The sequence below is a fragment of the Adiantum capillus-veneris genome, chromosome 29, assembly GCF_014529385.1.
Source record: "Adiantum capillus-veneris isolate H3 chromosome 29, ASM1452938v2, whole genome shotgun sequence".
Lineage (NCBI taxonomy): Eukaryota > Viridiplantae > Streptophyta > Polypodiopsida > Polypodiales > Pteridaceae > Adiantum > Adiantum capillus-veneris.
Window position 1 is genome coordinate 101,244,779 of NC_140959.1, and position 22,152 is coordinate 101,266,930.

General features: G+C 44.8%; 2 protein-coding genes across 2 annotated transcripts; both read right to left on the bottom strand.

Moving 5' to 3' along the window:
* Positions 1–1,419: 1,419 nt before the first annotated feature.
* Positions 1,420–2,703, bottom strand: LOC147419666 (uncharacterized). The gene has a single exon (XM_086505834.1). It carries the CDS (start codon positions 2,701–2,703, stop codon positions 1,420–1,422), a length of 1,284 nt encoding a protein of 427 aa, XP_086361960.1.
* A 7,618-nt stretch (positions 2,704–10,321) lies between these two features.
* On the bottom strand, positions 10,322–11,540 carry LOC147419667 (uncharacterized). Its single transcript, XM_086506153.1, has one exon. The coding sequence runs from the start codon at positions 10,955–10,957 to the stop codon at positions 10,322–10,324; it is 636 nt and encodes a 211-aa protein (XP_086362279.1). The 5' UTR covers positions 10,958–11,540.
* Between the last annotated feature and the right edge of the window lie 10,612 nt (positions 11,541–22,152).

The following is a 22,152-nucleotide window of genomic DNA, read 5'->3' on the forward strand; positions in this document are numbered from 1 at the left end:
GTGACTTGATTGCTCGTATTAATGTATTGTCCATTTTTGTCATGTATGAGGTGCAATAGCTCGCAGCTCCATGTGCATTTAGCACAAACTGTATATCTGTATTTGCATTCCAAAGTGAAGCTATTGATTTGTTGAAGTTGTTTGTGAATATATAGCTTGGTTTGCGCTTGAGAAAAATGGTGGGTGTTGAGATAGTTGCTTGCAATGCAAGCAAGTACTGTTCCATGGAGAGTTGTACTTGTTCTAGCCATTCTTCAAACGTAGGGGCATTTTGTAAATCAATTTGGCTGAGTTGTTTTTCGATTTGTTGCAAATAAAGCTTGCCTTGTCTAGCTATGTTTGCCTCAAGTATTCCTTGTCGGATAATAGTTGTGAATGGCATGGGAAAACGTGGAAATCCAAAACGGCAACTTTTGCTCTTCTTTTGGCAAGTCTTATGATGCTTGTGCTTGTAAGCTTCAGAAAGGTCATTGGGCAAGATGGATCTATCTGTGCTAATGTGGGTATCTAGAAATAATACAATATCTTTATCTGAGTGTGTTGTGAGTGATGGAGCATTTTCTAGCCACAGTAAACCATGATCATGTTGGCTACCGCAACTTTGGAACTCTGTGATGAAAAAGAAGTCCCGTATTTTGCCGCATATGGAGGAATCAGTGCGCAACAACCGTTTCATTGCGTTGAACCTGTTTACATAGAAACGAGCAGTTGTAATGGGATCGGCACGAATGAGGCGACGTTGATATGAGCTCAGACTCTCGTCAGGCTCTTGGCTCAGCAGGACCAACTTCTCAAGTGCAGCAAGAAGCTCTTTCCATCTTCGTTCTGCGGAGGAGAACGTGACAAAAAATGTAGGCGGTCCAAGTTGCCGGATCATTGAGAAGACATTTTTTTTCATCTTTTCCTTGTAGTCGGGGGACGTGCGCAGCGCCTCGAAGTCTCTAAAGCCTAATCTTGAGTTGAGAAGCCTCTCTATGTTTGTGTCTTCTACAACCTGCCTTGCGGTTAGCACTGCACCCCCTAGCTTTCCCTTGCGCATTCGCACCCAAACGGAGGAAGCAACTTGTTGTGACATGATTTTGATAGACTTGAAAAATAAATTCTCGATGTCCAGGGTATATCTTCTATCAATGTTTAGGAGCTCCCACTTTGCAATCGTTTGATAATCTTTGTTCGCGGCCTCCCTATATCTTCTTGGGGACCCGAAGAAAAGAGTCGGGAAGCTTAACTCCTCGCAATACTCGTCCGTGAAGATGCTCAACGGTGAATTGCCCTCACAAGGCGCAACATGAAGAATCTTGCCACTGTAGTCGACAACCTCTGCCGCACTTGTGACCCCATGAAGCATGACATCAGTTTGATCATCCTCAAGCTCAACATCGTGCGTATTGTTGTTAAGGGTATTTGTAGGAGGCATACTTAGACTGGAAAGATGTGCAAGCCACCTGTCGTTGATGGTGACCCTTCTCGTGTGTAGAGTGGTGTGGACAGCAACGTAGTGGTTGCACGCATTGTGAGCAAGGGTCGCACAACACCGCTTAGGTAACATCTATCGTACTCGAGCTTCCGTTTGATGCCCACAAGGACAGAAGCCTCATCCTCAATGAAGCGAGGAAGCACAGCCTGGCTCTTCTCCAAGTTGGCAAGCACATTGACAACACTACCTCTGAGCCCATACTGACCATCGTACGTCGGTTCACGTATCTTGGCGAAGGGAATACGAATGGAGACCAAGCGTGCCTCTATGGGGTTTAGATCTGACACGATGGGAAGCGCTGGATTGAACCCTGTCTCTTGCAAGCTCCATAGGCGATTGCTATCGCTTGCCAAGTGTTTCTTGCACTGGTTGCAGATGTACACATCCGCATAGCGTCTTCTCTTCGTTGAAGTGGATTCCGCAACTGAAGGCAGAAGCTGGCATGTTATCTGGCGGCCGAATAGCAAGCGTCCACATTTTTCGCAGGGTGTAATGGGCTTGTCTTTGATGCTTATGTTGTATCTCTTAATCGCCTTGCTCAACCTGGCATGGGTGCGTCGTATCTGAGCACCGGTGACCAGGCCCTTCTCGTTCTTCAGGCGTGAAAGCTTGCATTTCATGGCCTGGGTTGTGTGCAATGTGTGTGGGTGTTTGTCTTGGAACATGCGAACGACCTCAATATCTGGCAAAGCCTCATGCAACAAGGATAGTTGATGCAAAGTGGCCACCTCATCTTCTTCCCATCGAACACGTGCACGGTTTGAGGACGTTGTGAAGGTGGGAAGGTATGTGATGCCGTTGGTTGTTTCGGAGAGCAGAATGCCCTTTGCAAGAAATGGTTTCAGTGGCATCCCCAAGATGATTGTTCTCACGTTGTCATCTATTTTCAAATACACTTTTAACCTACAAGTCACAGAGTGAGCGAAGGCCGTTAATATGTCGAGGCTAAGGGCAAGTGAGCTGGTGGATGTTGAATACAAAGACAAGAATTTTGTGGCTGTCATTGTGCTAGTGGGCTCATCATCATGGAAGAAGAGGCATGCACCCGGGACAGCATGTCTATCACGCAAGAAGCTCTTGAACAAGTTGTCGAGCAAATTTGATCTAAGGTCATGCGGTGCACCTGTTGAGTTTTGGAGATGGTGTAGCACGAGGAAGATGTCTGAATTGTTCGAAAACCGCGCCGTGAAAACGGTATCGATGTCTTGTTCGGCCAAGAGAGTCATTGGAAAGACACGCAAAGATTGTAAACATTAAGTCAGCTTGTGTGTTTGTTTGTGTACGTGTGCTAGAGAGAGAGAGAGAGAGAGAGAGAGAGAGAGAGAGAGAGAGAGAGAGAGAGAGAGAGAGAGAGAGAGAGAGTCTGTGCTTTAGAAGGTTGAAAAGATAGAGAGGAAGGAAGAGTAGAAAGCGAGCTATGGAGAGACACCATGGACTTTCTTTTGAAACGGGATATACAATGGACAAACCAAAATTTAGTTCATCGATTGTAGAGGGATCTAGGTAAGGAAGAATAGTTATTCGTGGTGAAAGGCCAAAAGCTATTCAAATACATGCTCTCAAAGCATCTAGGTTTCCAACAAAGGAGTGAAAGATATCATAGAGCCATTTGTGCCAATTTTGAACACACCTTCGACAACAGATGTCGATAAAATATCCCTTGCCTCTGGAATGCTCTCCATGTACAACTCCTTGAAGCTCCTTGGCAAGCTCAGAAGACGATCCACCATAGATTCTGACACTTGAACCGCCACAACACGTTTGTCAATGCTGCTTCGAATCTGTGCCTCCAGTCTGAGCGTCGTGTTGATGACGTGATCTTTATCACAAAGAGAACAACACAGTCGGCCTTCGACCTTCTTCACCTTTGGCAAGTCACAGACTGAGCACTAGGAATGCAAGAGAGCCCTATTGAAGTTCACAAAGCACAAAGTCCCCACAACCTACAAAAAAAACAAACGTGTAAAGACCACTAAAGATGTCTTCATCCGGTTGAGTGCAAACCATGGAAAGTCACCTCTCTATTGTAGCCGAGAGTCTCACATTGTGTATGAAATGCTATGGTCAATTCTTCCTTCAAACGTGATCCTCGCACAGGGGCCAAAGTTGTGACATCCAGAACAGACAATGTGCGCACCTTGCCCACGAAGAGGCCAATATTCCTAGCTACAAACATAACAATGTGCTCCCTAGTCATCTGGGCCATGACCCGATCGTAGTCTTGCTTTCGAGAGTTGACAAAGCTGACCTACATATGGCAAAAGGTTTGTCAATTTCAAAAGAAAGAAACGCTGGAGCCAATGCTTCTGATACGTACAACTGCTTTGTCGTCTGGGGTCAGGCCATCAGCAACAACCAAATCCCCAAATGTAGCACCAATTCTTTGATGGAAATTACGACTTTGCAAGACAACAAACGCCAGTGTCGCTAAGGGCGGACGTGGGCTAGTAGCCTCGGAAATTGCAGTGTCAGCAAGAAATGTTCTTATCTTGGTCTCAGGATAGAAAGCTAAAGTAACAGGGAATGCGTTGCAAGGTCTAATGGTTGTCGACGCATCGACATGCAAGGAGAACAAAGCTGACCCAGCATCGTTATGGTTTTTAGCGCTCACAAGAGGACAGTCAAGCCTGACGAAGAAGCCGATCTTGAGCTCCCTGGTGTAGGTCTCAATGAAGGGATCCACAACGACGACCGTAATCGTGTCAATGCACTCAGCATCGACGATGTCAAACTTGAAGTAACGTGCATTTTTCTTTTGCCCAGACGAGATGGAACGGTATGTGCCATACCAATTCAAGATTTTCCCCTCTATGGAGAAAGGTTTACTATCCTCATCTATATCGATGATCATGAGTAGCGGCAAGGTTTCCTTGACTAACAAGCTTTTCCCTTTGTCCAGTAGCTTGCCACTGTCCAACACATTCCGAGCAGGCGAAGATTGGCCAACTTCAGAAAATGAGGCTACAGCTTTCCCTAATTCGTGAGATGGGCAAGGAAGTTGTTGTTGAGAAGAAGATGGTGCTTGTGCGCACTCCTCTCCCAGTGGAGAGTATCCTTTGTCTGCAAAAAAAAAGCAGAGCACCATCTTAACGCAACTCGCTAGTCAAGAATGCACTGTAGCAAAGAAAGTCGTAGACACGTTAAGGCTATTCCGCAAGGAATGATTGTGCACATCAGCGATACTTGCATTGCCAACGAGATCGGCAGAAGGGCTTCCTTGAAGCAACGCATGCCTACACCTCTTCTCAATTGCGATTTCCTCGAAGGCCGGATCTGGCGGTGACCCGACAGAGCTTGACACCACCCGTTGCGATGAACGTTTGCCTGCAGGGCATGGAGGAGACTCAACGAACCTGCGCAGTTCTGCAAGAGGAAAAGAAAAGCAAGAATCCAGTTAACCATAGCATTGACTAGTTGAGGAAAGCAAAGAGAGAGCAAAAAAGATCCTACAAGCAGCACACTCGCAAAAGCAAAGGAAGAACGAGGCGCGGGAACGAACTTATTGGAAGGATGCGAACAAACTTGTTGGGAATATGATTTCTTTTTGAGCGAGCAAGCAAACAACCTATTTAATCTAGGAAAATGTCACCTTTCAAATCCCTCACAAGGTTGCATACACAAGAAGATTTAGAATTTTTATGATCCAGGAACAGAGTCTCTCAATGTTTTTCTTACAATATATAAGATCATGAGCCTCTACTCGAGAGACAACGTATATGGAGGCCATCGAGCTAGGAAGCGACATTGCAAGTTACTAAAGCGAGCATGAAAATAAAGAGCGTCAGCTGGAGCCTCTTGATTCACTCTCCTGAAGCGAGCAGGAGGTGCGAGCATGTGTAGAGATGCATAAGTCAAAAGCTAATGGAGGACTATTGCCTGAGCCTGGCCCTGCTGAGGCTTGCGAGCTGTTGCATGTAAAGACAGCTCAGCAAAAGGTATAACCAGAGCATAAGAAGAGTCGAGCTATGGGATACGAGATAGCCGCTGCGTGCGCATGTTGCTACTGCTAAGCCGCTTGCCCCGAATCATGCCCATCCAGGCATACGGTGCCCCCCTCACAGAAGCTCATGATGTTGAGGCAAGTCACGTTGTGAGAATTCTCGTGCTTCTTGTCATACACTACACATGACATGTATGGTATGGCAACAAGGAGTTAGGTGTGTGAATGACTACAGCCTTGCAATGGTCTCCATGCTGACAAGGAGTCCACATTGCCTGCACCGATCTTATCCCAACAGAAATGCGGAAAGCATGAAGCCCATTCTTTATCGACCGAGCCCCATTACTCAAGTGAATTAATGCTCACATATCCCAGTTTGAAGCGTAGATTTCCCGGTTTCAATTTAATTGAATCTTTGATTTCCAAGGTCAAAATTTGGGCAATATAGTTCTAAACACCTTATTTTGGACATTGATTATGATTATCTATTTGAATGGATCCTAAAAATCAAGATCTAGCAATGTTTTAGATGCAAGACACACACACACTCTCTCTCTCTCACTCTCTTACTCATTGTGGCATGCAATGACAATGTCGGAGCGTGCTATCCTGGAACAGGATGCATCAGTGGCATTTGCTGAGCCATGCAACACTTACAGAACAGACGATATGTTCTCAATTTGCAGCAGATTCGGATCAAGCAGGGAGGAAAAAGCAAAGCAATCCCTAGCAAGAAGGAAGATTCTAGTTTTGGAACTACGACATCCGTGGGCGCGTCATGCAAAAGGTCTACACATGGAAACGATGATTGATCCTTTAGTCGAGGAGTTGACTCAACTGAGTAGTGTGGGGGAAAGTCGATGCAGATCTGACAAGTTCACTGCTCATGCTACTCACAACTTTACTTGCCGATGCCCCCTATAGTGTAATTGCACTGGCCTTGCGCGGAATGATGGTCATAAACGCCACCGGGCTCGAGTTCATCGTCAAAGTCAAGCTTCAGGCTCCCGAAACTGAGGTTGATTCTGACATTGAATGTGTAATTGCAATGGTGGATGAGCTGGGCATCACTATTGAAATGGCGGGGACAATAAAGCAACGTGTCCTGCCAGTTGTCATTGCCGGCCAACACTCGGCCATCGTCGAAGCGCTGGAAATTTTGTTGTCCCCTGCTGCCGTCGCAAAGGACTAAAGCAACTTCACATAATCTCGAAACAGTTTCAATGGCCATGACAAAGAGCAGCATCTGTTGTTGTGCCAGATGATTATTAGTCCAACTCTCTCTCTCTCTCTCTCTCTCGCTCATTGAAAGATTCCATATAACCAAGAGCCGGCCAAGATTGAGACCGACAGTGTACTGCAGGGCTTAGCGAACAAGGGTAGCATAACTACTTTTATTAATAACAAGTACAACCAAGCAATATATTTAGTCTGTTCAGCACTTGAAACTCGCAGTGCAGCCAAGGCCGAGAACTAGCCTCATCCTGCCATGCTCAGTTGCCACATCAGGTGCACCAAGCCAAAAGAAAGCAGGACCAGCAAGAACATCGTCGCAAGAAACACTTCGAGTGCATCGCTCGCACGTGAAAAGAAACCAGCATTGACAGTCAAAATCAAGACCAGCATAGCGCAAGCAAATCAACAACAATTATCGGCATACATAAGCGTACACGAAACCGTCGAGCAAGCAGGGAAACAAACCTCCGGAGAAGTCCATGCTCTCACCACCGCTAGGCGAGGCATTGCTTGCACTCCCTTCACCGCCACCAGAAATACCAGCATTCGATGCCATGATAATAAAGGATCCAGATAATTTAAGCAAAACACACAACCCTCAAACCAATTCGCAGCAGATGGTCGACAAATTTCAACTGCTCACGGCCAACAACAACCTCTTCAATAGAATTCAACAAAAGAAAACGTTCGTTCACATATGGTGACTCAAGCGAACTTAAATTTCGAATTCCAGCATATCAGCACATAGAAATTGAATACCGGAAAGAGAACCTTCCGCCAAATAGTGATAGCTCAAGGCTTAAACATCGAAGCAAAGATCACCACTTGCTGGCATATTCACAAAAGCAGGACACGTAGAATCTTCCAGTAGATAGATACATCAAAATCTGAAGCAGTAAAAAAGACTCGACACTTGTTGCTACATCCACAAAAGGCTTGCTGGCATATTTAGAAAAGACTTCCTGGCATATTTATAGAGGCAGGACAGAGAGAATCTTCCATAGATAGCTCAAAAGCTGGAACAGTAAAAGACAGTACTTGAGAATTTCTGCTACATGTGCAAAACGACGACACAACATAAATGATGATCAGCTGAGACAGGGAGTTCTTACAACAATGCGTTTTTCTCATCTTTTATAGAAGCTACAATGAGCATCTGGATTGGATTAATATATTCTAAGCATCACATCCCAAGACCTGCTCTCAAGCACAGGGAATGAAGACGAACGCCATTCAACACCTGAGGCCACACTTGCTGACGGCATTGAATGGAGTCGCCCCTAAAATCACACGGATCCACAACCTCGAAAAGCATCCAGACAGCGCCCGCCTTCAGCATTCAACACACCGCACTGTCGTGTGGAAGACCCGCACCACTGCACACGTCTTCTGGCAGCAGCACGAGAATACATGCAACTGCTGCGCGCCACCTTCACGGGAGGACGACAGCTCCTACACGCGTCGCCCTCTCTGCTAGGAGCAGGGCAAAAGCCAACGGGGCCTCCTCAGCAGGAAAAGACATTACGGGTTCTCTCAAAGACCCTTTAGAGAACCTAGGGCCACGTGGCACGCATCCAATGAATCTATCGGACGACCCAAAAGTTGCAACAACTTTGCAGCCCAAACCCTATGGCCTTCCGCAGGCCAAAAAATTTGTAGCTTTTCATAAGAAGACTGATTGTCTATTAGTCTATCAATACAAGATGCTAAATCTAGAATTCAAGTTGGTTATGTAAGGGCGGATCTCCACGGGTGCTTTCATCAGCAAACGAAGCTCCTGTCGTGCAGTGTTTCCGGGAGGTGCAGGACACACGCACCCGAGCAAGGAGTGCTTGCCATGGGGGATCCCTCCCCCGTTTATTATAGTATAGATAGATAAATTGTTTTTTTTGCGATGCAATTTGCGACAAATTACACTCAAAAACGAATCTCAATTGTCAAAAAGGTTTAATAATTCAGACACAAGGGAGTTTTTGAAATTTGACGGGTATTCCCACAAATTAGAGGTAATTTTCCCTTTTTTGAAACTCAAATTTCGAATTTCCCAGCCGCTTTCGACTGGGTGGTCGGTTCCAGCACCGTCCACGTGGCGGGTCCCTGTCCGCGCAAACGCTCACCCTGCTCGCAGCAGAGTTGGGCTGGGGACTGCGTATTGAGGAGGGCGCGTGCGGATGCCCTCTAACAAGCAATGGGCATGAGATGGGCAATGTGGATTGTGGAAGTGGGCGGCCTCGGCGGGGACGCCGCTTTCGCTTTCATTCATCGTAGGGTTCGTAGGTAGACAAACTTACATGGTACGCTTTTACCTCATTTTCTGCGAAGGGCAATCACTTGTTTTTTCCTCCTCGAACGGAGCACCAGGCCGCCCCATGAAAGACAGAGGAGAGAGAGAGAGAGTGGAGAGAGAAAGACGAAGAGAAGGTATTCGGGAAGGAGGGTTGAATCTTGAGAGAGAGAGAGAGAGAGAGAGAGCGAGAGAGAGAGAGAGTTGACAGACTACAGAGCGGGACTCAGACACGCAGAGAGAGAGAGAGAGAGAGAGAGAGAGGGTGGAGGAGGGGAGGTGTGTGTGTGTGTGGCGTGCGCGTAGAGCATCCTTGTCCGTTCCGCGATGCCTATTGTGAGCGAATCTGTGAGAGAGAGAAAGATGGAGAAAGAGAGAGATAGGGAGAGCGAGATGGGCGATCATCGTGGCCCCTGGCGATGGGTCTTCATATAGGCGGTCTATATTGTGTTTTAAGAGAGAGAGAGAGGAGCGAGAGTCTGCTTCCGCTTGTACGACTCGTGCGTTCGTGTTAGAGAGAGAGGGCGCAGAGCCGTCTCTGCGTGCTAGAGAGAGAGAGACTGATTGTAGGCCTGGTCTACTCCGCGCTTGCTTCCCCCCCACTACCATTGCATTAACACAGGCGCGCACAAGCAAGGTCTCCATCGCTCTCCCTCTCTCTCTCTCTCTCTCTCTTCTTTTGTAGCAAATTGTAATGAATAGCGACTTAGGCCTTTGGCCTTCTCTCTGCTTCCTCTCTGTTTCCAACAGCTAACGCTGATGACCTACAGCGCTCTCAAGAGTTGAGAGCCTGCAGAATTCATCCTCTGTATGTATGGATGGCCGGCCTCGAGGGCGCAGGCGGTGGCGCTGGCAATGCATCCTCCCACCATAGCAGCAGCCCCTTTGCCGCAAATTTCCACCCCGCGCATCTCCAATTGGCCCAACACCAACACCATCATCATCATCAACATGAGCTTCATCAAAATTCTGAAGATCACAAACCCCAGCTGTTTGATCTTCGGGCGCGCGTCGGGACCCGCCCCCATCATCCTCTTCCCCATATGCAGCACCATCTCCAAGAGCCTCATCATCCCCACCATGCTCCGCTCCATCAGCACCATCAAGACCACTCCCATATCCACCACCAAGAGCATCTTCACATGCACCAACAGGAGCATGCACACATGCCCCATCATCAAGAGCAGCATCACATGCATCATCATCATCTTCAAGAGCAGCAATACTTACATCATCAGGAGCAGCAGCAGCCGCAACAACAACAGCAGCAGCAACACGTCCTTCAGCAAGATCAGCATGCAGGTAGCCATGAATCCCGAAGCTCTGAAGACGAGAACAGCCGAAGTAGCGGTCTCGGAAAGAGGACATCTGCCAACAAATCAAATTATGTAGCAGGAAGTGCAGCAGGTGGAGGAGATGGGTCTGTGCTAGTGGTAAGGAAGCCGCGAGGCCGGCCGCCTGGGTCGAAGAATAAACCTAAGCCACCAGTGATAATCACACGGGACAGCGAAAATGCGATGAGGCCACACATATGGGAGGTGGGAGGGGGGCAAGATGTAGCAGAGTGTATTGCAGAATTCGCCCGAAGGAGGCAGAGAGGGATATGTCTAATGAGCGGAAGTGGGACGGTGGCGAACGTGACATTGCGCCAGCCATCGGCGCCAGGGGCTACAGTTAGTCTACATGGGAGATTTGAAATTTTGTCATTAGCAGGAGCATTCTTTCCAGGAGGGGGTGGCATTGTAGGAGGCGGCGGCATTTCAGGTGGGATAACAATTTCGTTAGCAGGAGGACAAGGGCAAGTGGTGGGCGGGAGCGTTGTGGGTGCATTAACGGCGGCAGGGCCGGTGCTTATTGTCGCTGCATCCTTTTTGAATCCATTGTATGAGCGATTGCCGCTGCCCCCTGAAGAAGAGCAAGCTAGCCACACTGGTGCTGGCTTGCCGCCTGGCCAGCTCAACCTTGCCGCTGCGCCGCCTAACACGCTCTTGTCTGGACAAAGCCCCGACTCCACCAGCATGCCTCTCTTCTCCCCTTCCCCTCTGAATTGCCAGCTCCCTCAAGAAATGCTTGCATGGGCGTCGTCATCATCGGCTCCGGCTCGACCCCCTTTCTGATGAAAAAGCCCAAGAAGTGTTGAGAAGCAATGGCTGGGCCCTATGTGAATGATACTACACAGACCTTGAGAGCAAGCTCTTCTGCTTGTTGTTATGTATTTTTGATGCTCCATTGGATATGAATTTTTTTTGGCAGCATAAATTTTACAGCCAACTTTGCATCAAGCAAGGGTTGTCAATTTCAAAATTGGTCATGTCTTTCTGCAAACAGAGAGAATCTGTGTAGATGCTTTGGTATCCATACATAGATGTAATTCCTATAATTGTATGATGAAGGTTTGGACTAAGGCTAATGTTGGATGAAGCAGGGGCTTCATCACTTTGTATGGGTGGGGAAAATGAGCAAAGAGAGGCAGCCTCTCAATGCCAAGCTTTGTACAAGAGAAGGGACTGTCCTTACTATCCATTAAATCATGAAGAATGTCATCAGTAAGTGCTTTATGTAACCTCATTATTACTGGCTGATTCTAGTACTTGACTTTTTGGTGTGTCATTGTTCTCAACTTGAAAAGCCCCCTTTAGAGTTCAGATTCAAGGTAATATTTTTATTATTATGATTAGATTATGGTAGGCTCTGTTGATTGTGATATTTGGTCATTTAATTTAATGCTTTCTAAGTGTTATAAAGAAATGCTGATTTTGGGGATTAAAATATGCTCCTCATTATTAAATATGCTACTGCTATGATCACATGATATTGATGGCTTTTGAGGGTTGAACTTTAGAAGAAAGGGAGCACACCTCCATCTTTGACTTTCTTCTTTGGGGTTGGCTTCTTAGTATCGGAATTGAAAGAAGGGGAAGGGGGGGGGGGAAGTTATTTTGGGATGAAACCCAAGGCTTGCCATAAAACATTTTTTCCTAGTAACCGAAGACACTCTTCCAGCTTTAAGGTCAAAATTTGAGGCATATGCCAATATTTATGCAATAAATTGAAATTTTTTTACCGATTTTCTTCAAGGCAAGCTCGGAACCTAGGTGGGATCTCGCGGCTAAAAATCCACGTCTAAACGCTGCGGGTTTTCCACGAAGACAGTTGAAAGGTATGAAGTTATGAACCCATGAAAGAGAGGGAGGATGTAATAACAATCCTTTTCATGGACTCTTGTGTGTCAAGGGGGGGCCTCCTTTGACAGCTGTCGATTGGGACCACCCACCACTTTGTCCTTGTGAAAGCTCCTTTTCAACCATGCCCATCCTCCTTCGCTGACATCCTTTTTTTATACCGCCTAGCCCTAGGCTGTAGCTAGCCCTAATTCGTAAGGATTCCTGGTACCTGGACTCGTCGTATGAATCTCTTCAACCAATTTATTTGCACGTTGTTTAACCCGACCTTTTTGGACAGCCTGAAGTTGGTTCCCACCTACGCTTGCATAGGCCCTCCCTCTCTAAACATTTCAATAAGGTCCGTGCCACACTTGGGCGCTCATGTCATTGGCCATACTCTTGTCTCACTAGGACTTAAAAGACAAGGTTCCCATTCTTCACAAAGAATTGAAATTGCAGAAGTAGTATGAAAGGGCTATGGGAAACAACCCTCGAATCTCCACCCAACCATCTTAAATAGGTCTAGTCTTGCTTGACGACCTCTATTTGTAGGAACCTTTTGATCTAGAGACTTCCCTAAGGTTCTTAACCCTAGTTTCTGCTTTGTTGGTAGGACCCTTGTTCTGACATTATTTCCCCCTTGGAGAAACGTTTTCTTCCTTGAAAACAAAAGTGGGGTATGTTTTTTTAAGAACATTAATGTTTTTCATTTGTGTTATACCATAATGGTCAAAAATATATATGGTTGAGTAGGAGGTTCAATGAAATCAGCAAGAACATTTTAATCGATGACATTGTTGTCCCTATATAGTGTTAACGTAAACAACTTACAAAAAAACCGATGAGTATGAGTGTAGCACATATTTTCAACTTGCTTGAGTATTTTGAATGGACCACAACGTCTATGAGGTAACTAGATGGATAACAAGATTTTTAAACTTTTTGAAGGTTTCAAAATATGTAAGAATATATCTTTTTTACTGTCATAAAAACTAATATCTAATACTCCCAAATGATTTTCTCATGTTAAACTGATTATTTAATATGGGAAAGTACCAGGAGAGTAAAAGCTAGAATATTGGTAAGTCTGCAGACCAGTCTCTGTCACAGATCCAAAGGAAGAAAAATAGGGATCCATCCAAAGAGGGATAGCCTGCAAAAGAGAAATGTGCTTCAATGGGGCTTAAAAGATCTAAGGTTCAGCTCCATTAAGACTTCCATAGAATAAGGTTCCAAAAATTAAACATTTTATCCAATGGCCAAAGCATAGGGGAAATTGGATGGTTATAGGAACACTGTTGGGGTATAAAGCCCAATGTGGTGCCCAGGTAAGTGGGCGGGCCGCCAGGTATGTACACATATTCTTTTGTAAAAACCTAATAAGAACTCACTATGCTCTACACATTACAGTAGAGAGAGTTCACCATATTGTCGTGCTCTTCTTCTCGCACTCTCTCTCGTGTCGCACTTCCGCTCGTACTCCTTCAACTGGTATCAGAGCTCAGATCGAGGCTCGGGGCAGCACTGCAGGAGGTTAGAGTCACTAACTCAGATTGGAGTGAAATTTGATAGGCGAAGACACGGCCCCAAATCCTGTGGGTAAGCCCGAAGGACTTGGTGTTGTCAGAATTTCATTTTGAGGTCATCTCGGCCACCGTTCGGCTTCGACAAAGGTCTGCGCAGGCCATTTTCGACTACGTGGTCTCGGCGGGTGCAGATCCGACTCTGCAAATTTGGGGTTTTCGGCCTACGACTGCAGGTGCTGAGGATATCGACACTCCCAGAGTGTTGATTTGTGGTTGTCTACACATCGAAGGACGGCTCACAGTTCTTGGAGGCGTGTCACATACGGCACGGGCGCATCTACACACAGACTGTAGGCGACATCCACTAGTTCATCAAGTTGATATTGGTTCAGAGGTCAGTTTACAGGGGAAACTCTATCGAATTTTTCCTAGAAAAGTAAACCATTGTGAAGCGTAGCTATGGCTGGATCACAGGACACTGCTCTTTACAATATCAAGAAGCTGGATGGAACCAATTTCCCATTGTGGAAGAAGCAGATTTGGCACGTGTTCGTACAAAAGAAGCAGATAAAACCTATAAAGCTCAAGGGGATAAAACCAGAAGATATGGATGAAGATGAATGGAGCGAAATGGATGAATTGGCACTTTCTACCATTATGTTGACTTTGGCAGAAAGCGTTTACTTCAATGTAGCAGACGAGATGTCGGCTTATCAAGAATGGTTAAAGCTGAGTGATCTTTATGAGAAGCAGAGTGCAGCTTCACAGGTATACTGGCTTAAGAAGCTTGTTGACTTGAAGATGAAAGAAGGGACACCTATGTCCAATCATCTAAATGAATTCAACACAATCTATAGTCAGTTGTCAACTCAAGGTGTCAAGTTTGATGAACCTGTTAGAGCTATGTTCCTGTTGATCACATTGCCGGAAAGTTGGGAAACTTTTCGCACAGCTTTGAGTAATTCTGCACCTCCAGATGGTTTGAACATAGCAGGTGTAGAAGGAAGTCTGCTTACTGAAGAAACCAATAGAAAGACAATGGACAAAGGCAAAGGAACAGCCTTAGTTGTCAGGGGAAGGACCAAAGAAAAGTACAAAGGTGGAAAGAGGAATCAGTCTCATAGCAAGTCCCGCAGTGCTAAAGGCAAGAGTGACATAGAATGCTACCATCGTGGCAAGAAGGGTCACATGAAAAGAGACTGCAGAGAATGGAAAGAAGAAAAAGGCAAAGAGAAAGCTGAAGACCATCCTCAGTGAAGATTCAAGAAATAAATGTGACAAACACTGTTGCAGTGGATGGCAGTCTAGTGTCAGGAGACATCTACTTCTTGAAGAATACAATGGACTCAGCTCTTCTTACAGCATCTGATGGAAATGCACTGAGTGACTGGATTATAGACTCAGGGGCATCACTTCATGTGTCTCCAAACAAGGAGTGGTTTACCTCTTATGTGACCACTAAAGATCATGTTCGGCTAGGCAATGGGCAGACATGTGAGATCTTAGGTGTTGGAGATGTTCAATTGAAGTTTCAGAATGGCTCTTCTTTCACGCTGAAGAATGTGAGACATGTTCCCGCAATTACAAAGAGCTTGATTAGCACAGGTTTACTTGATGATGTTGGCTACGTCACCACTTTTGGACAGAACATGTGGAAGATATCCAAGGGTTCTATGACAGTAGCACATGGAGTAAAGTCTGGAGGACTTTACATGATTTATGTATCAAATGTCTCTAAAAATGTAATCAATGTAACCGAGCAGCCGAACGTTTCTTTGTGGCATAGCCGGTTAGGACATATGTCCAAGAAGGGAATGGAAATCTTGTCTCGTTCTGGTTATTTGCCTGGATTTTCATTTAATGATTTTGAATTCTGTGAACATTGTCTGTATGGTAAGCAAACACAGCAGCCACATAAGCATAGAAGCAGTAGAAGAGATACACAATTGGCACTTGTTCATAGTGATTTGTGTGGACCTATGCCTAAGCTATCTCTAGGGGGAGCTTCTTACTTTATGACATTTATAGATGATTACTCGAGGCAAGTATGGGTTTACTTTCTCAAGCACAAGGATGAAGCGTTTAGTGCTTTCAAAACGTTTGTGACACTTGTGGAGAATCAGAGTGATAAGAAGCTTAAATGCTTACGCACTGACAATGGTGGAGAGTATGTTTCAAAGGCCTTTCAGGACTTTTGTGAGTCAAAAGGTATAAAACGTGAACTTACTGCTCCTTACAATCCTCCTCAAAATGGTGTTGCTGAGAGGATGAATATGAGCATACAAGAGAAGGTCAGAAGTATGTTGTCTAATGCACAACTGCCTGATGGGTTTTGGGCTAAAGCTGTATCAACAGCTGTTCATCTTGTAAATAGATCTCCTAGCAAGGTTTTGCAGAAGGATTCACTGCCAGAGATGGTATGGTCAGGCAAAATGCCCTCGTACAAGCATCTCAGAGTCTTTGGCTGTGAGGCATATACTCACGTTCCAAAGGAATTTAGGAACAAACTTGAGCCAAAGATTAGAAAGTGCATCTTTCTAGGCTATGGTAATTCTAGTGAGATGGGGTACAAACTTTGGGATCCCGAATCCAGAAAGGTTGTCCGCAGCAATGATGTCCACTTTAATGAATCCAAATATCATTCTAAACCAGAGAGGGTTGAGGAGATTAGAAGAGTTGTCTTCCAAGAAGATGGACCTGCACGTGCAAGACAAAATGTCAGGGCTCAAGAGGAGCAAGGACAGGATAGAGTGGAACCACAGGTTGTGGCTAAGCCTGAGCCACCTATTGTGCGTAGATCTGGACGTGTCACGCGACCTCCTGATAGGTTTGTTCCATCTATGAACTATGTCATGTTGACTGATTGCAATGAGCCTTCATGTTACAAGGAAGCAGTGCAAATGAAGGACTCCGGGAATTGGAAATTGGCCATGCAGTCAAAGATGACAGCTCTGCATAAAAAAAAGACATGGAAGCTAGTTAAATTACCACAGGGCAAAAAGGCTCTACCTTGTAAATGGGTTTACAGGTATAAGATCACCGCTCACGATAGTCAGCCAAAGTACAAAGCAAGGCTTGTTGCCAAGGGCTTTAAGCAAGAACAAGGAATTGACTTTGATGAAGTCTTCTCTCCGGTGGTCAAGATGACTACATTGAGATGCTTTCTTGCATTGGTTGCCATATTAGATTTGGTGTTGCACCAAATGGATGTCAAGACAGCGTTCTTGCATGGTGATTTAGATGTGGAAATTTACATGCAGCAGCCAGAAGGGTTTGTTGAGAAAGGCAAGGAAGATTGGGTATGCCAGTTGTTAAAGAGTCTTTATGGCTTAAAACAATCACCGAGGGCATGGCACCATAAATTCCACAAGTTTATGCTTTCTCAAGGCTACAAACGTAGTGAGTTCGATCACTGTCTATATACAAAGAAGGCTAAGGATGGTAGTTCGCTGATCCTTATTTTGTATGTGGATGACAAGTTGATTGCTGGCAAGCACTTGGAAGAAATTTCAGCTTTGAAGTCAAAGATGGCAAAATCGTTTGACATGAAAGACATGGGTGAGGCAAGTCATATACTTGGTATGCGCATTGAGAGAGACAGATCAAAGAAGTTGATTTGGTTATCTCAAACAGAGTATATTGACAAGGTTTTGCAACGTTTCAATATGGAGAAGGGAAAGGCACTGAGTGTTCCATTGCCACCATATGTGAAACTTAGCAAACAAGATTGTCCTGTGTCTGAGGAAGAACAGGCTGAAATGGATAAGATTCCATATGCGTCTGCAGTGGGTAGTTTGATGTATGCAATGATTGCTACTCGCCCAGACATTGCATTTGCAGTGGGAGTAGTAAGTCGATACATGTCAAACCCAGGCAAGAAACATTGGGAGGCAGTGAAAGGAATATTGAGATACTTGAAAGCTACAAAGAGTATGCGTATATGCTATGGGAGTCAGGAGCTAAGTGTAAAGGGTTTTACAGACTCAGATTATGCAGGTGACTTAGACAACCGAAGGTCTATGTCAGGGTATGTCTTTACATTGGCTGGTGGAGCACTATCATGGCGTTCTAGATTACAAGATTGTGTTACTCAGTCTACTACAGAGGCTGAATATGTTGCAGCATCAGAGGCATGCAAAGAATCAATTTGGCTTAATCGACTAGTAACAGATTGGGAATCAAAGAAGAGATGCCTGTGTTATATTGTGATAGTCAAAGTGCTATACAATTGGCTCGCAATCCAGTTTATCACTCAAAGACAAAGCATGTGGATGTGAAGTATCATTTCATCAGGGAAATGCTCGAGGATAAGAAACTTCAGCTTGCCAAAGTTCACACCACAGAAAATCCTGCTGATCTACTTACAAAAGGACTTCCCTCAGAGAGCTTTGCGCATTTTCGCAAGCAGTTAGGTGTAGGGTAGTACATCACTTCTCTACATCTCTTGTATATTAGCTTGTATAGTAGCTTCTCTCACACTTAAAGTACCACATTGGACTTTAAGTGGGAGGTTGTTGGGGTATAAAGCCCAATGTGGTCGCCCAGGTAAGTGGGCGGGCCGCCAGGTATGTACACATATTCTTTTGTAAAAACCTAATAAGAACTCACTATGCTCTACACATTACAGTAAAGAGAGTTCACCATATCGTCGTGCTCTTCTTCTCGCACTTTCGCTCGTACTCCTTCAAACACTAAAAAGTCTTCCCACATCCCTAGGAAGGAGGGGGCGAGCCCATTTTGTAGGGGATGAGAGAGAAACACACACAAACACATTGCAAGGCTTCCCCGTTACACAAAGGGAATTCTGGCACATGTCAAGCTCATAGGCTAGTTGCCCCCAACCTCCCCTCAAATCCTATTGGATGGCCATAGAGGTGGACCAATGAGAATTAGGTTAGAGTAAATTAGGTTAGAGTAAACTAAGTCTAATCAATTTAAAAATGCTTGATAAAAGAACCAATAGAAATTAAGCTCCATAGAAGACTATTGGATAGTCTACCAAGGGGTCCACTGAGCATTCAACAGCCCAATGGCTTGCCTGATTCCTATTGGCCAAAAGACTAAGAGGTCCAATGAAAGTTTAATTGAATTATTTAAATACCTAAAGCTCTCACAAAAGGGGAAAGGGGGACACATGTCACAAGACTAGCAATTATGCTCCTAATTTATGATTGGCTAAGCTTTACAAGGGCTAATGGGATGCCAATATGAGGAAATAGCAAGAGGGGTCGACCAAGAGAGAGGGATGATTTTGCAAAGGCATTATCACACTCACACAACTCATGTGTGGAGCAAAGAACTCTCTCTTCTTCTCCAAGCTTTAATAGAAAGCTCATCATCTTCTCCAAGATTTTGAGAAGGGAGGCCTACACCAACAACTCTTGGCTATGGAATGCAAATCCAACCAAGATTCAAGAAGCAATGGCATGCTCATCTCCTCTACCATGCTAATTACTAAGCTAAGCTATGCTATTAGAGTGATTATGTGAGGAGAATACTTCTTTCTCGTAAGATACCTCTTCTTCCTCTCAATCTATCCTCGTTCCCTGCTAGCTCTCACCATTTTTGAAGGTGTGTGAGGTCTTGGGACTGAAGCTAGGGACACTAGGTGTGTTTTTCAAGCATAATTTGGTGTATGAAGCTTCTATCTTCATCACACCGACTAGTTTTATCAAGGAACATAAAGATTGTATTGTACAAAAGTCTCCTTTGATGGGAGAAGCTATAATACAAAGCCTTTATGGAGTGGGGACCGGTTCCATGTAAATCCGGTCCGCAATTGTTGTCAATTGTTCTATTTATCTCTCTTTTCAAGTATTGTCAATGCCAAATTAGCTAGGTGTAAATGCTATGTTGCTTTCTCAATTAAGTACTCTCTCTATGCTCATTACGAACTTGTTCTTAATGAAATGCTCACTATGCTATCAATTTCCGCTACACACAAGTTATCAGTGCATTAAATGTTACACTGGTATTAGAGCTATTAGTTTCTCTTTTCTTTGCTTAAGAAGAGAGGTCTTCAAGTTTGCTACAAATGGTTGGTGTTATTAATTGCAAAAGAGTTAAGTAGAATAGGGATTTTTCAACCTTGCAGTGCACCTGCTTTATGCAGATAACGGGGCATCACCGCCAAGAGCTATGGTCTTAATAGTGAAGTCCCATGGGGCTTGCCTATGGCTTAACCACTATTGAGCTATTAGAAGCTTAACAGGAGCTGGTGATGTTTTGGTGGTGAAAGACCCTCTCTTCTATTCCTTGCAATTAATGATATTCGAGCCACGTGTATAGATGCTTGAGTGCTTATCTTTGAAGGTAAAGAGGAGTAACAACTAGGGCTTGAAGTGCCAAAGTAAAAGTAAAATTTTACACCTAAAATTTGCTAGTATGGATGACAAAGGAAAAGAGATTAGAATGAATGTTGATAGCTTTGATTTTGCTAATGAAAGAGCAACTAATGATGCCCCTATGCTTGTAAACTATCTTGTTTCTAGGCTACGACAAGCCCTGGACAACCCATCCCTCCAAGGCGAAGTGCTATAACAATTGCGCACCCATGGTATTCTCCAAACTCCCCACCTAGAAGAGAGAGTACCTAGGAGGCCTCCTTGTGAGACTTTGAGGTCTCTCTCCAATAAGGGAAGAGAAAGAGGATCCGTACAATGGGCTCAAAAATCTACTGCTCGATGATGCATCTCCTTCCCAAAGGAGAACTCAAGTTTCAATGGTAGAGCCCCCACCGAAAGAACGGGAAAGAAGTGAGTCTCCTGCCACTTCGATGGAAATGGCTCCACGAAGACGGCGGGCAAAACGCTCTCCAACACCCCCTAAAACGAGAAGACCATCGCACACTTCTCTACACCATGATTCAAAGAGGGACGAGAGAAAACAAGAGAAGAAAAAGGCGAGAAAGAGGTCACCCTCCTCTCCATCTTCTTCATCCTCTTCCTCTTCTGAAGAAAGTTATGGTGCAGACAAGGAGGAACAAGGGAAGAAAAAGGAGAGAAATAGGTCACCCTTGTAAGACAAGGGAAGCTAGAGCCTGAGAGTCCACCACCCAACCACCCATTATATAGAAATGCCCCTGGCCCTTTGCCCTAGTTAGACTCCCCTCACACCGCCTAGCCCGGCCCTGCCCTTGTCTAGTTCGGCCGTGCCGGTGTGCTGACATTACTCCCCCCTTAAGAAGAGTTTTCGTCCTCAAAAACAAAAGTGGGGAACTTCTTCTTAAGAACACTAATGTTTTCCCAAGTGGCACCTTCTTCAGGTCAGTCTTTCCACTTGATTAAGGCTTGTTGACGTACGTGATGATGTGTACGCGACTCATGATAATCAAGAACACGTTCAGGTTCATGCGGTAGGGTAGGAGGTTCAATGAAATCAACCAAAACCTATTGGTCAATGACATTGTCATCCCCATGTAACCGCTTACGTAAACGGCTTACATGAAACACCGGATGAATGCGAGAATGTGAAGGTAGTAATAATTTGTAGACATGATCACCTACTCGCTTGAGTATTTTGAAAGGCCCACAATATCGGGGAGATAATTTAGGTGTTGGCCTAGTTTTCAGACTTTTTGAATGTTCTGGCACACGTAAAAATACTTATTCCCCTTCTTCGAAGATAACTTGCCAACGTTTCTCATCAGCGTACTTCTTATACCCATCCTGTGCTTGTCGGACATTCTGACGAGCAAGTTTCAACATATCCATGTGGTCTTGGAGAAAATCCTTAACCTATTGGAGTTTTTCGGTTGCCAACCTCACCGTAACTGGTGACCTAAGTTGAAACCCATACATAAGCATGAAAGGACTAAAACCTGTTGTGACATGCTTAACACTGTTGTAGGCAAAGTCAAGAATAGGTAAGTATTCTTCCCAGTCTGACTGTTTTTTGCTGACGTATGCTCTTAGCATATCCTCTAGCACCTGGTTAACCCGTTTCGTCTGACCATCCATTTTTGGATGATCAGCTGTACTGAGGTTTAGTTGTGTACCCAATCGTTTAAATACAGCTCTCCAAAAGTGGCTGTTAAACTTGGGATCACAGTCACTAACAATGTTACTTGGCAAACCATACAATTTGTATAGATTGTCCACAAATAAATTGGCTAGTTCTGGTGTTTTAACCGTTGATTTGGTCGGAATAAACTTACATAGTTTAGTCAACCTGCCTACGACCACCCATACCAAGTCATGACCTCGTACAATGGTTGGTAAACCCACAATAAAATCCATAGAGATGCTTTCCCATTTTCCATTGGGAATCTCCAAAGGATGTAATGTAAAGAATGAGGATGCAAGAGAGCTACACAAGACAAGCACAAAGCACACAGAGATGGAAAGCTTCTTCTTCTTCTTCACAGAAAAGAGAGTACAAAATGACTAAGTGCTAAAGCTGAAAAGTAGCACATATGTACATGCGGTCACTAAGTGTGAACTCGCTAGAAGCGTACTAGGCTGGCACTATAAGTGTAGTCAAGCTATAGAATCACTGGCAGAGATCCTCGATGTCGGTCACCTAAC